Source organism: Sinocyclocheilus anshuiensis, unplaced genomic scaffold (assembly GCF_001515605.1).
Source record: "Sinocyclocheilus anshuiensis isolate Anshui unplaced genomic scaffold, SAMN03320099.WGS_v1.1 scaffold869, whole genome shotgun sequence".
Classification (NCBI taxonomy): Eukaryota; Metazoa; Chordata; class Actinopteri; order Cypriniformes; family Cyprinidae; genus Sinocyclocheilus; species Sinocyclocheilus anshuiensis.
This window is the reverse complement of record NW_015558630.1, coordinates 1,416,661-1,431,936: the sequence shown is the minus strand read 5'-3', so window position 1 is coordinate 1,431,936 and position 15,276 is coordinate 1,416,661. Positions and strand designations below refer to the sequence as shown.

Here is a 15,276-nt window from a genome sequence, read left to right as displayed (position 1 = left end):
TCGAAAGAGATAAAAAGTTTGTAGTCAGTAAGATTTTTGTTTTGGGAAAGAAATTTATATTTTTATTCAGCAAGGATGCATTCAATTGATAAAAAGTGACAGTAAAGACTTTCATAATGTTACAAAATATTATTTCAATAAATGCTATTTTTTTACTTCCTATTCATCAAAGCATCCTGAAAATGTATCAAGTACTGACCCAACACTTTTAAATGGTAATGTATATATACATTAATGTCAAAAATCATAGTATTTCCATGCTACATTTTAATCAAGCAACTCTAAATCCGTTAAAGCACCAAACTGCTCTGATTACCTCTCCTCAGGTAACCCCTAACAACGGCAACCGATCTGCTCGCTTCTACGAACCTGATTATTGTTTCAGCAGCTTGCCACTGCATTATTTAGTGCCATCTCCCCCCCGTGATTAAAGCGAAAGTTCACAGCCATGCTAATGAAGCCATGAGCTCGTAGACAGGGCTGAGACGAGCTGGGATAAAATAAGCCCAGCAGCCTCTGAGGACGAGACCCACGCCACTCTCTAATTGATTTCTCCTTCCTGTGGAAGCTGTCCCTCATATTAAAGTGGAGCAGCTGTGCTGTTTTGGCCTAACATAGCTGATGAGTGCACTAATTAGTTAAAGCACCAGGTTCGTGATGACCTTTTTTGAGGATACGAGTGGAAGGGAATGATGATGATGATGAGAATGATGAAAAAGATACCTCAGGAGAAGAGAGAGGTAGGGAGGAGAAAAGAGGGATAATAAAATAACTTTTTAGGACAGAGCATATTCAACAGCATTCAGTTCCTCCCATATAGCATTGTGGGCTTTTTTCAGATGTTTCTCCTAAAATTACTTTTGAGAATTAAAGACAGACTTTGGTATCTTAGAAATCCTGAGAACAGCTTCTAATTAATAAAAAAAAAACAGATGCATTGGAAATATTAAAACAGGATTGGGTACACTGTTCCTATAAGGTCATTTTTTGGGTTAGAAATTATATCTAAAACAAGGAACGGATCAGCACTGAGACAGTCTCCAGCAGAGATCAGAGCACAACAAACCTCCTGCAATCCACAGGAAATGACCAATAAGCACAGCATCTTTCATTTGACTTCTGTGCTACATATTAAAATACAAACAGCTCTCATCACACTACAAGAAAAAAAAACCCGTGAACCTGCCTAATGAACAAAATACTCTATTGTTCAAAGGTTTGGGGTCAGTAAGATATTATTTAATGAAATTAATACTTTTATTCAGCAAGAATGCATTAAGTTGATCAAATGTGACAGTAAAGACTTTTTCACTGAGCAAAATATTTCTATTTTAAATAAATACTTTTTATATACTTTTGAGCTTTTTATTCATCAAAAAATCCTGAAAAAATGTATCAGTATCCACAAAAATATTATAAATAAGCAGCACAAACTGTTGATAGTAATAATACAAATAATATAAAATAAAATAAAATAAAATAAAATAAAATAAAATAAAATAATAAAAATGTTTCTTGCGCACCAAATCAGCACATTAGAATGATTTCTGAGCTGCTAAAAATTCAGCTTTGCCTTTACAGTGAACAGTAGTGTGTGTTCTTGTAGTTTCATATTTGCAGAACAAAACATTTTCATCATAAAAACGGATGAAAGCAACTTCTGTGGTTATTCTCAAACTGTAGTCAGCAATAAATAAAACTGTAGACCTAAATAATTCAAATAATTGACTGAGTTATTTGAATGATAAATCAACTCACAATAATAATTAACAGGTTCTGCTAATGTTTATTTGTGATAAAGTGTTTCTGTATCTCATTTCAATAATGCAACTGTCTGTTATGCAACAGTTGTTTCATTTAGTTCATTAGCAAACAGTGTGGTTTATTTCAAGGAAAAATGAACAAAACAGTCTGGCAAAATTATTTCAAGATAGACTATTATACTAAACTATTGTATGAAGAATGTACACAACAAATTGTAAATACTTGTTCTATGTAGGTGGTCGACAATTTTTATGTTGAATTGTCCACTACCTGAAAAAGTTTAAGAACCACTGAACAAGCAGCTCCTGTTCTTTCCATTAAAGAAAAAAAACATGAGGCACTGTCCTCAGTGGGACTTTACTCTGTCATTCCAGCTGATGTTTTAAGCTCCTTGGCACGGGTCAATTCTCATCTGCTTCAACACAGAGCAATGCAGAATCCTTAAACCAGCTGGAATTGCAACAGCTAATTGTTGTCAAATCTCCAAATCGTAGATCGATTACAAAACTATACAGGTATTCAAGGGCAGGCTTTAAGATGGTTTAGATCCTACCTGTCCAATCGCTACCACCTTGTTCATTTAAATGGGGAGTCATCTCAATTATCACCAGTAAAATATGGAGTGCCACAAGGATCTGTCCTAGGTCCTCTGCTATTTTCAGTATACGTGTTGCCCCTTGGTAATATTATCAGAAAATGCGGGATTAGTTTCCACTGTTTTGCTGATGATACTCAACTATATATCTGCCAACCCTGAAACAACATACAGAACTACCAAAGTTTGATCGCATCATATAATAATTGCTGTTAATAGTGTTCATCGTCTGTTTGTTTACGTCTTTAATTGATTACGTCTTTAATTGATTATTCCGTACATTTCTGCCATATGTACATTAACTGACAGTCACCACTGATAAGCTACCACTAAATATTGAAGAAACTTAATTTGCTGTAAAGTTGCTTTGCAACAATTTGTATCGTGAAAACCGCTATACAAATAAACTTGAATTTAATTGAATTTAATTATTTAAAATAAATGCTGTTCTTTTGAACTTTCTATTCATCAAAGGATCCTGAAAAAAAATGTATCACAGTTTCCATCAAAATTATTAAGCAGCACAACTGTTTTCAACATTGATAATAATAAGAAGTGTTTCTTGAGCACCAAATCAGCATATTAGAATTATTTCTGGAGATCATGTGACACTGAAGACACTAATGACTGCTAAAAATTCAGCTTCGCCAATACAGGAGTAAATTCAATTTTAAAATATTCAAATAAAAAAACAGTTATTTTAAATTGAAATAATATTTCACAATATTACTGTTTTTACTGTATTTTTGATCAAATAAATACAGCCTATGTAAGCCCGAGACTTCTTTCAAAAACACTGAAAAATTATACAAATGATCATTTCCTCAAACATCAGCCAATTAATATAAGCCTCTGAGTTGAATATGACTTCATTTGTAATAATGAGTGGTCATATAGTGCCAACACAGAAACTGACTGTCCAGACAGATTTACTTCCACTTGCTTTACTCCAGATTTTTTTGCATGGGCCGGGCGGTCGCTGAAGGACCCAGAGAGCATTAACATAGCCACAGTGTTTATAAATACAGCTGCTGCCTGACCTCATCTTACCATCTCTTCTGGTCTTCAGTGTTGATCAAGACAACGTTTAAACACTTGAAAGTGACAGTAGTGCAAATCTCATTGTTTTTATCTGAAGAACATAAACCAAAACAATGATCGAGCTCATCTAGATGCTTGTGCTTTAGCAAAATGTACTCAGTATGACTTGACGATAAAGATCTAGCAATCCAAGTACAAAGAAACCACAAGAACACCTTCACATCTTCTATCATTAATGGTATAAACCTGAAAAAAACAACATTTACGATTCGTAATGGAGCAGAATGTGCTGTCTTCAACATATCTGACTTCAGGATGATAACAAAACCCCTGCAAATATGTTTGCGAATGAAAAATGGATAGCAGATGGCATGTGAGATTATTTCCTGAGTGGTGATCTGAGAAGAGGTAAAAGAAAGCAAAGCAGAACGCTCTGGAGCTGAGAGGTAATGTCAGTCACGCTTCATAAATAATGACCTAAGAAATTTAGCCAAAAGGCACCTGTCTGAAAACTCTTACTGCTGCATATTTGAGTGTCACTGCCATGAAATACCTTCTAAACAAGAGAAACCTTGTAAAAGGTCATGGCCTTTCCTACTTTCATACCATTCTAAAACAAACAAAAAATGAAAATCTCTCTACACAGTGAAGAATGAATGAATTTCCTCCATAGTAAAAGCATCTGTGTGTGATTATCCCCATTTTGGCTTTCTTGTATGTATGTTGATGGCTGTTGTGTGCAAACAGCTCACAAAGGGATTACTGGAGCTTAATCGAGGTTATGAACTTTTTCAGAGAAAATGGGCTGTTACAAAAGTTTTCTGCTATGTCTACATGTCTACGTTGCGTAATTTGTACTGCATGTACTAGTTCTGCTAAACATAACTCCACACTATTCCCGTTTGTACTGAAAGGGTCTCATATGATGAGAAATCTCATTTTCTGAAATAAACATTGTGTAAAAATGTAAACTTAATGCAACTTTCAGAAGTCAAAACCCAGTCCATATACTCAACAGGGCTGCATTTATTAAACAAGGATGCATTAAATTGATCAAAAGTGACAAGACATGTATAATATTACAAAGATTTCTATTTAAAATATATGTTTTTATTTTGAACCTTCTATTCACCAAAGAATCCTGAATTTATCACAGTTTCCACAAAAATAACTGCTGTACTTCAATTGTTTTTAACATTGATAATAAGAAATATTTCTTGAGCAGCAAATCAGAATATTAGAATGATTTCTGAAGGATCATGTGACATAATTCAATAAAAAATGTATTCGATTAATATTTAATTGCTAATTATTATTACTGAAATAAAAAATATATATTTTAAATTGTAAAAATATTTCACATTATTACCGTTTTAACTTTTTTTTTATTAAATAAATGCAGCCTTGGCTAGCATAAGAAAAAAAAAATCCAAACTTTTGACCGCAAGTGTACGTATATAAACACATTGGCTCCTTTAAAAATAAAAGGCATCTTCTCAATCTTCTCAACAACTTAATTAAAAGACAAAAAAAAAAAAAGACTGGACTGAAATGAAATCCCTTCTGCTCACAGTGTTTTACTGAGCATGCATAATTGAACACAGGTTTGACCCCATGAATGAGATATTTGGCATGGACTGATGACCCTGCAGGTAACAGCATTCTTCTCCTCTTCTTCAGACCTACATTATACAGCTAAACACAGCTCACTATGTGGTTTACTACCTGCTTGAGGATGCAGTGATAAAGTTCCATCAGCTAAAAGCCATGTAATAAAATGCTCATATTTCCTAAAGTAAGAGCAAGAATGCCTTTGATCACTCATTCTTGAAAGTTATCAGGCACAAAATAATACCCAGAACAAAGTATACAATACTTGAATATTCCGAGATATCTTTCCTCAAAGAATTGAGTTATTGATGGAGGCAATAAAAGGAAAACTGCTAGTGACAGATCTGTACCTTTGTCTCGTATAACTGTCGGAGCTCCAGGGCCTTTTGTTCAAAGCTCTGACAGTGTCATAATATGAAATCAGAGTCCCATTTCAGCATCAAAGCTTTGAGATTCAGCCAGAGTTATACATGTAAGTCTTGCTGCAATGACATGCATTAAAGGAACAGTTCACCCACAAATGAAAATTTCCTGAAAATTTACTCAGGCCATCCAAGAGCAAATTAGTTTGTTTATTCATCGGAAAAGATTTGGAGAAATTTGTCATTACATCACTTGTTCACCAATGGATCCTCTGCAGTGAATGGGTGCCGTCAGAATGAAAGTCCAAACAGCTGATAAAAACATCACAAAAATAATCCACACGACTCCAGTCTATCAATGAATGTCTTGTGAAGTGAAAAGCTACATTATTGTAACAAACAAATCCATTATTAAAGGCGTTTTAACTTTAAACCATCACTTCTGGTGAAATATCTGTCCATAATTCATAAAAATGCTTCCTCCACTAAGAAAGTCCATCCACTGTTGTCCTCTTACATCAAAATCCACCAACATATTTGCTTAGAACTGTTTTGGACTGTTTTTGCTTGTAGGCAGTGCTTGATCTGTGTAGATTTCTTTCCTGATTCAGATGAGTCAATGTTTCACAGATTGAATGTAGATCTACATGACCACTTTACACTCTCTCTGACCTTCTACTGGCGGATTAGTTTAATATGTATGTTTCTGTATGCAAATAACCATTATGATTGATTAAACCTTTGGAATCTGAACTGGGAAGGAAGCTTTGTGTTTCCATGGCATGTACCTTACTATCACATTACCAGCAGAGTTTAAGGTCTAGACTCTTACCTGGGATAACAATTGCTTGTTGTCATCCTCTAAAATCCGGACTTTAGTCTCAAGTTGGCGGATGTAGTTTGAAGATGAATCTGTACAAAGAATAGAGGGGGAAAAAAGAGAAATGGATTAGAAAATTGGCCATTTTGTTTTTTGAACATAGCCTACATCATATGAACTATCATTTAAAAGTTTGGGTCAGTAACATTTTTTTTTTTATGTTTAAAAAAATAAAATAAAATCACCAATGCTTTATTTATTTGATCAAAAATATAGTAAAAATATTAATATTGTGAATTTACACTACAATTAAAAATAATTTGTAACTATTCTAATTTGGTGCTCAAGAAACATTTCTTATTATTATCAATGCTTCTTAATATTTTTGTGGAGTTTTAGAATGGTTTGATGAATAGCAAGTTCAAAATAACATTTATCTGAAAAATAAGTTTTTATAAAAATGTGATAGTCTTTACTTTGGCTTTTGATTGATTTCATGCATCCTTGAGAAATAAAAGTATTAATTTCTTTCAAATATTCATTCCAAATTTTTTGGACAGTTTGGATACATACATACACACACACACACACACACATATATATATATATATATATATATATATACACTAATGCATTCCTCTTATATGCAATTCAATCCTATGATATGAAATCGGGACAGTTAATAGAGTCAAGATGATCAACAGTTCTGTGTGGCCCGTGATTTTTCAGCCTGTGTGATGTTTTTGGCCCTACTCAAGTTTCTCCAAACATAATTTCTTATGTTATGAAAACCGTTTTACTGTGAAAACTCCTTAGAAGTGATTTAGTCATCCCGGAATCTGAGTCATTTTGAAATAGTGCTGCTTTCTATTAGGTACTGGCATACAATACCATATCCCAGAATGCACTGCGGCTACACGAGTTAAATAGAAGACATCTGTCAAAGCAAAAGAAAGATGCTGAAAGACGAACGTTTTGCACAGTTCACATCCTACATGTTCACATAAAGACTTTTACTTTAAAGAGCTCATTTAGACAACAAAGAAATCTAAAATCAGGAAATTTATACTGCCTTTGACACACGCAAGCTGCTTTCGTTTAAGCCATCAGATGTTTGTCTCGAACAAAATCAAACGTCAAAGAAACTAGAAGCACAGGTAAACAAACTGATTTCATGTCTGTGAAGTAAAAGCCAGTAAATGAGGATTAAAAAAAACAGTTCTGGAGTGGTGGTAGAGGAGGATCTTGAAGTGTTCGGTCTTGTGTGTTTGCTGCATTCCCAGCATGCCTTTCATGACCTTTTGGTTGATGGAGGGCCTGCCAGCCTGAGTAGATGCAAAAAAGGAGCATGTCTGTCTAGTAATTTTACGTTGAAAATCCTTAAATATCCCTTGTGCATACTCAAAACCCTCCTGAAAGAGACCAAGAGGTGCTTAGTTAACTAAACATACTAAAATATCTAAATCCAATGATGTATACATACAGTCACCTGGCCAATATCACAAAATAAATCCAAACAGGGTGATCAAGACCCAGACACAAAACAGAAATGTCTTGTATCAACTACAAATAAAATAAAATAAAATATTTTTATGTGAGAAATATATTTGCTTACTGAATGCAGCAATTGACAAATCAGAATCAAGTGTTCCAGAGAGTCATTTAATACATAATTATAATTCTTTGTATTTGAATTACATAATACAATGTCAACAATTTTTCATTTTTATTTTTTTACTACATATATCTAAGTATTACAAATTCCAGAAGACAGACATCAAGAGGGTGATGTGGGTGCCATGCATTGGCACCGTTCAGGAGCGAAGACGGAAGAGATTAGCTGTTTAAAGTATGCACACACTCACGTACACTAACACACACAGAGTGTGTCACACAGGAACTGAGTAAGGATTGTGTGATTGGAAAGATAAAGATAACAGAGGCCTTCAATGACAGCAGAATGAATCATCAAGGATTTTCTTGCTTTCATTTTCTCTAAAAGACCAAGGGACCCTTTGGTAACAGAATAGGGACTAATAGGAATTAATACTGTATTCAACATTTTATATAGTACCTTATTACATTATTTACATTGCACAACAATTAAAATAATAAAATGTAATAATAAAACATTTATCCTTTAACATTTTATTTATGAAAAATTTATTGGTTAAAGTTACTTAAAATTTTATTTTATTATATTTTATACACTACATATTAAAAGTTTGGAGTCTGTAAGATTTAAAAAAAATTCAAATAAAGAACTCAACAAGGATGCATTGAATTGCTCAAAAGTGAAGACATTTATATTATTACAGAAAACAAGTTTTTTCATATAAACGTTGTTTTGAAATATGAAAAACTGTATCACGTTTCCACAAAAATATTAAGCTGTTTTTTATAACAAGAGTTTCTTGTGCACCAAATCAAATTTAAGAACGATTACAAGCTATTTAAAAATTGTACAAATATTTCATAATATTACAATTTTGCTGTATTTTTGATCAAATTAATACAGCCTTGGTGAGACCACAAGGGATCTTACTGACACCAAACTTCTGAACAGTACTATATTTTCACAAAAATTAGTTTGAGATTTGTCGCACATTTTACTGCTCACTCTATCACTCTGACACCCTTCAGAAAGATGTTAACAACATCAGTCAAGGATGGGCCACCTGACCCTTTGAAATGAGATTCAAGGGTTTATATCCTCCTCCCTTTGAACCCAGAATTAATAAACCACGGCCAATCCTCATTCTCCTATCAGCTTTCCCGCGCCATTTTGTTCGTTTCATCACAGTGAAATCAATGGTCAAGACCGTTATCACCACCAGGTGTCACTGCTGCCTCTTACTTGCTTACAGTATCTGATGAACCCTTAATGAGAAACACCAAACGAATCACCGCATTTGTTTTTTATTCATCACTTATTTCTGACAACAGTACATGAAGATGGCGATTTGAAAGGTAATTTAATTGAAATAACTCTGGGATGGATACATGTTTATGGGCCCTCCAGAACCATAGGTCCTGCTTCGTTAATCCTCTTTGCCAATCCTTATGACCCTATAATCTAACTACAGTACATCTGATCACCTGACACACAGCCAAGCTGATTAGCAAGGCTGTCTACAAAGCCTGACCGGTTCTGCCTCACACATAACCCCTACCTCGATCCACCTCTGGCGTTCCCCACCGCTGACCAGAGAAAGACGGAGCGGAACGCTACACTCCCTCCCAATCCATTCACAGCCGGAGAGTCTTTTATCTCCGCAGGGCTGTAATACAGCAGGCACTCTTTGAACATGCGAGAAAAATAGTTTTCTACACCCCTCTGTAATGGTTTCTTGGGTAACCCACAGAAATGAGGTATACGCCCAGATTTGAATACAGCCATTATCAACGTAGAGGATTAATGGAGAATTGTACAAGCTTTCAATTGTTGAAAGTGGAAAAATGAAGGGGATTATGAAAGGAACTTAAACACATACGTAGCCACATTCAAAAAGGACAAAAATAAACGCCCCCGGGTTATCAGACAGCATTTTACGGGCGACACAATACAACCCAGATGAAGTTAGGGACGGTCGTGAGAGCGTCGCCCACCTCTAGCAACCTCTGCTCAGTTAGACATTTTCTCCTGCAGTGCTGTAGGCTCTCCAACAGAGCACGCAACTTAACATTCAACTCTAACAAGCTGTCCTACTGTGTCTTTACAGAAATCAAGAGAAACACGTGTTTGCGGTAATGCCAGATCTATCTGCTATCATGCTGGCAACATCTCAGGGTGCGCTTGACTTAATTGGAGAGACACTGTGATGTGAAATAGCCTGAGAGAAAGTCTCCCTATGTCTTATCTGATCCACTTGTAGTGCCATGTTTTTACTCTTTCTGTCGAGTCTGTCCAGTTGACATGTGGTCAGTGTTTTTAGCATTAACGAAAATTTAATTAAAATATTTTTTGTTAACTGAAAATAAAAATAAACCCAGCATAACTAAAACACACTTTCTTAACTCAGAAATAAATTATTTCATTTTTACCTGAAAAATGTAACCCACTTTGGTCATTTTTGACAGCAATATTTGACATTTTGGCTTTTTTAGAATTTTTCACCATCAGAATGGTACAAAATGTTTTACTTCATCGGAATGGTACGACACTTGGCAAAGGTTTTGCCACTTACAGTGTGAACACACACACACAAAATAATGGCCATGATTCAAAAAGGTTCTTAAAAACAGTCACACTTGTACACTTTGCAGTCAAATTATTGGAAACAAATTTCATCCAGTGGAACTGTTTGGTACTGCGCTCAAACAAAATATATCTGAAATCTAATTTTTTGAGATATGAACCTCAAATTTGGAACACAACTTGTATAGATTTATGGCTTTGATTTTCTCACAGTTTTAGAGTAAAACATGATTTGTAAAATATACAGGTAGATTTCACATCAAATTTGAAAGCATTATTTTTGTGCATTGTTCATAACCATAAACTTAAACTTAACTTCTATAACTTTTTTCACTTCAGCAGTAATCTGCCAAGTGTCTTCTTTAAAAATAGACCAAACCTAAGTCTGTGCTAGACCCCTAGAATACAAACATTAAATAAAATAAAAGCATTATAGTACATTAATTTAATTGAAATTGAAAAAAAATAATAATAATTTGGTAACTTTGACCGCAACGTGAGGAGCACCAGAGGGTTAAAGCGGTTAAACATTTTGAAATGATACTAGTTAGCACATGAACTTTGGCAGCCCTAAAATACTAAAATTAAAATGAAAATAACAGAAATATAAACTGAAACTAGAAAAGTCTGGAAAACTAACCTAAAACTAACAATGAAAGAATGAAAACTAATAAAACTAAACTAAACTGAAAAGACCAAAAAAATAACTAAAGTCAATTTAAATTGGGAATTAAAACTAATAAATAATAATAACCCTAGCCATAATAACCCTAATTATAACCCTAGCCATGTCATGGGTTTCAGCTAGAGTCACATTAAAGTGACAAAAAGGTCAAGGAATAGTGGTTAGCAGTTAGGATGCTCATATGGGCAATTTGAGTTTGAATTTGACGTGAAACATATCTGTACCCCTAACTTTTATCCATAATTTCCTGTTCTCTCTCAACTATAAATCATTAAAAGTGACAAAATCGGTCACAGCTGTGGCTCAGGACAAGGAACCCAGGTTCAAGTCCAACCTGGGTCACACTCCTCCTGTCTACACTCCACCTTCCTATCAAAATTTGTCAAAAAGTCAAAAAAACAAAAAAAACCTTCTAGATAACGGTCCAAAAACAATCAGATACTTTAGTAACCTCCATTCTGCAGGTTGGCCCAAACTCTCACCCTATCCATTTGGTTTCAGCATATACATTCTCACAAGAGTTTCCACAGAATGAATGTTACAATAAAGCCATTGCTGACAATAAGGCCATGAAATAGAAACGAAAAAACAAAGCAAAAGCAGCATATGTTCTTTACAGGTTGGACAAACATTAGCATGCAATGACCGAATGGGCCTCAGAGGTGAATTATTCTGAGGACTTTGATCTCCGGCACACATTGGTTACATAACTTACGCAATCTTTGTCTTGTGATGTCTGGAAACATTGAAGATATTACAGTACGGGTGTGGACGAGACATTTTCAGTGCCAACTTTTGCAGTTCTTGATTTGCACTCAGCCACCCAGGCAGGTTGACAGCTGGAATCAATAAAAAGCTCATTAGCTTTTCCAGTTAACCCCACATTCGATTCATACACAATGTAACACTCTACAAAAACAACTCTACACCCCTCCCACCTTGAATGGGTGTACAAGTCCCTGAGCAGCACAGGGAAATAAGCTTTGGTAGGATGGAGGCCCAGGAATGATTTCAATTACTGCAAGATGTGGAAGTGGGGCTAGCCAAACAGTGAGGCATTGTTCCACACCGCTGTGGTCCGTCTCGCTGGTGTTAAGCATTTCCCCATGAAACCTGAAGCAGGTTGATATTCAAAGGGACCTGGATACAGTTCACCCCACAACCAGAACATCGATCCCCTCTAGCAAGAGTTACCAATAACTAAATACGTTTCTCAGGTAACAATTACTACAGTTCATGGGTAAGTTTCTCATAATAAAGTTAAGCATGAAAATTATGAAATTATCCATATGAGAGATGATTTGACATAATTATGAGGATAAAAATCATCAAATTGTCTATCATGAAAATGTATTTTGCAGCACAAAAGGTGTAACAGAAATGCTAAATATTCAGACACTAATGTCGCAAATGTAATTTGTAAATTAAATCGCATTATATAACATATGAAACCAAAAATGTCCAGACACTTTTTGTCTTCATTTTGAACAGTATTTTGAGTAAGAATGTATATAAATTATGAGAAAATCAATGCTGTTGAAATAATTTATATAAATCTAAAATAAAATAATATAAATATAAAAATAAATAAAAATATAAAAACGATATATATTACATAATATATAAAATATCATACAATATATATATAGCATATGATATTTTATAATGTCTGAATGTGAGTGCATATGCAATGACATTCAAGTATATTTTAAAGTGTGATTTACAGCTAAGTGTACAAATACTTTTGGTAGCTGCTGTGTGTGTTCCCTAAAATGACAATCTGTCAGTTTACAGACATCTTGGAATCAGTTACATAAAAAAAAACATCTTGCTATCTTATGTTCCCTACAGTGACTAGATAAGAGTTCAGCATTATTCAGAGACACAGTGTCACTGCAGGTCCTACAAACTACTGATGAATCATGTCCACTCCATCAGAAGTTATCCATCAATAAATGTCACAAGATTCTGCAAAAACACTGTTCAAAGAGCTTATAATAGAAAATGTAATCTTCCCCTCGTCAATAAGGCCGACCAAATTACAGCAAAGTCAAGACCGACTACCTCTTCAGAGCAATTGCCAATGACAAGTACAGAATTAAACAGTCTGCTTCCTGTAAAACAACCTTGGCACAAAGAGATAGAAGCAGGAAGCTCTGGCGCAGGTATCCAGTTCAGATTGCGCAAGCTCAGCAGGGAGCGCAGCTCACACATTAACAATCATGAGATGTGCTGATTTCACTCATTAACTGTGTTATGAAACAGGCTCCTGTCCTGGCCCTGTGAGCACGTCTGCAGCACTGCTGTCAGGGCAAATACAGAGACTCTTCTGATGTGAGCTGCAATGACAGCGATGAAACTGCAGGGCATTAAATGCACAGTGAGTGGAGGCATATCCAGACTAATACCAATGTCAAAGCACATTATCACTCACTCGCAGACAAATATTATGTAAGTTTTCATGCAGACTGTCATCTTCCTGGTTGCTCTGTTCCAAAGCTGCCCACAGAGGCATTATATATATCCTCTCCACAGAATCCCAGAATGCATTGAGACAAGTTAAGAGAAAAAAATGATGGCAGATGCCAGACAAACTGTGAAAAATGTAAAATATTCAGGTAATAATATTGTAAGAATTTTGTGATCGGTAAGTTTTTTTTTTAATACATTTATTTTTTTTATTAGATTTCTATTCAGCAAGGATGCATTGAATTGATCAAAAGTGACAGTAAAGACATTTATAATGTTACAAAAGACTTGATTTCAAAATAAATGCCATTCTTTTGAACTTTCGATTCATCAAAGAATCCAGTAAATATATATACTATGGTTTCCTCAAAAACATTAAGCAACACACATTTTTAACATTAATAATAGGAAGAAATGTTTCTTAAACACCAAATCAGCATATTAGAACGATTTCTGAAGGATCATGTGACACTGAAGACCAGAATAATGGCTGCTGAAAATTCAGCTTTGAATTACAGAAACAATTTACATTTTTAATTATACAAAAATAACAAGCAGTCATTTTAAATGGTAATAATATTTGACATTTTATTTATTTTTAATCAAATAAATTCCCTTGATGAACATAAAAACATTAAAAGAAATCATACCAACCCCACATTTTTGAACGGTAGTATGTTCTATAGTTTATCTATAAAATAATATAGCATTTTTCAACATTAAAAACATCAATAAAAAATCATATTTTACTCAGTATTTGGGTGTGCTGTGTATTTTTACACTTAAAGGTCCCCTGAAATGCTTAGAAACGCGCAGCGTTACTCTATGTGTTGATCCTTATAGATAACCTTAAGACTAACATATTGATACTAACACCCAAAAAACTTTTAATTTTGATTTCATGGGGACATTAAGCTTAGCAATGTCATAGCATCTGCCTAACTAACATTAGCTTCTACTAGATCAGTTGTCTGCTTCATGTGAGGACCCCCGTTTTTCTTGTAAGGTTTCATTTTGGTTAGTGAGCAGCTTTGCTCTCTATGACCTATCTGGGCAGCTTACTAGGTTTTGGAATCGTGCCGAAGTTTTCTTCCTTGTACAATTCCCAACGAGTAGATTTTAAATATCTGAGATGTCACTAAGGATTTTAGGTTGCATATCATTCTCAAAACAATTCCCGGAAGAAGGAAATAACAGATGGGAAAGGTAAACTACAAAACTGCCTTACTCATCTAAAATCATTGTGATTCATTCATACGGTCTTCATTCACTTAAACCGTCTTCAAAACAATAGCTCTATGTCAAGCCACAAATATAAAAATACCATTCTGACAATGACATACCATGCTGAAGGAAACACCAGAAGGCTTCATGTGCTGCAGAGCGCAGCACGTGTCAGTGACCAAGCATGTACTTATATGACGCAGCCCACGGGCGTATTTGAATGTCAACAAATGCTTTTCCTGTATCCTCAATGGGATCCGCAGCCTAAACAGACAGAGGCAGAGAAAAGACGGGGAGGAAAAGAAAGAGAGCAAGAGAAGGAGACAGACTGGGGAAGAACAGGAAGGGAAAGAAAGGAAGAGTGTGCATGTGCCCTTGTACACGCAGCCTCGTGCAGAAACGCCATTGTTATGACTAAGTAGTATTAAATTGTAAAGAAATTACAGATCCATCTTTGAAATCTGATTGGTTGATAACTTTTGACAACATTTCATTCAGGTGCGAAAA

At 34.8% G+C, this 15,276-nt stretch overlaps 1 protein-coding gene across 1 annotated transcript in view; it reads right to left on the bottom strand.

The window, feature by feature from the left end:
• Nucleotides 1-15,276, bottom strand: part of LOC107680783 (coiled-coil domain-containing protein 85C-A-like) — a 44,084-nt gene that overhangs the window by 3,875 nt on the left and 24,933 nt on the right. Inside the window, exon 2 of the mRNA XM_016476830.1 lies at nucleotides 6,206-6,285. Within this exon, the coding sequence (XP_016332316.1) occupies nucleotides 6,206-6,285 (80 nt within the window). The remainder of the gene's footprint in view (nucleotides 1-6,205; nucleotides 6,286-15,276) is intronic.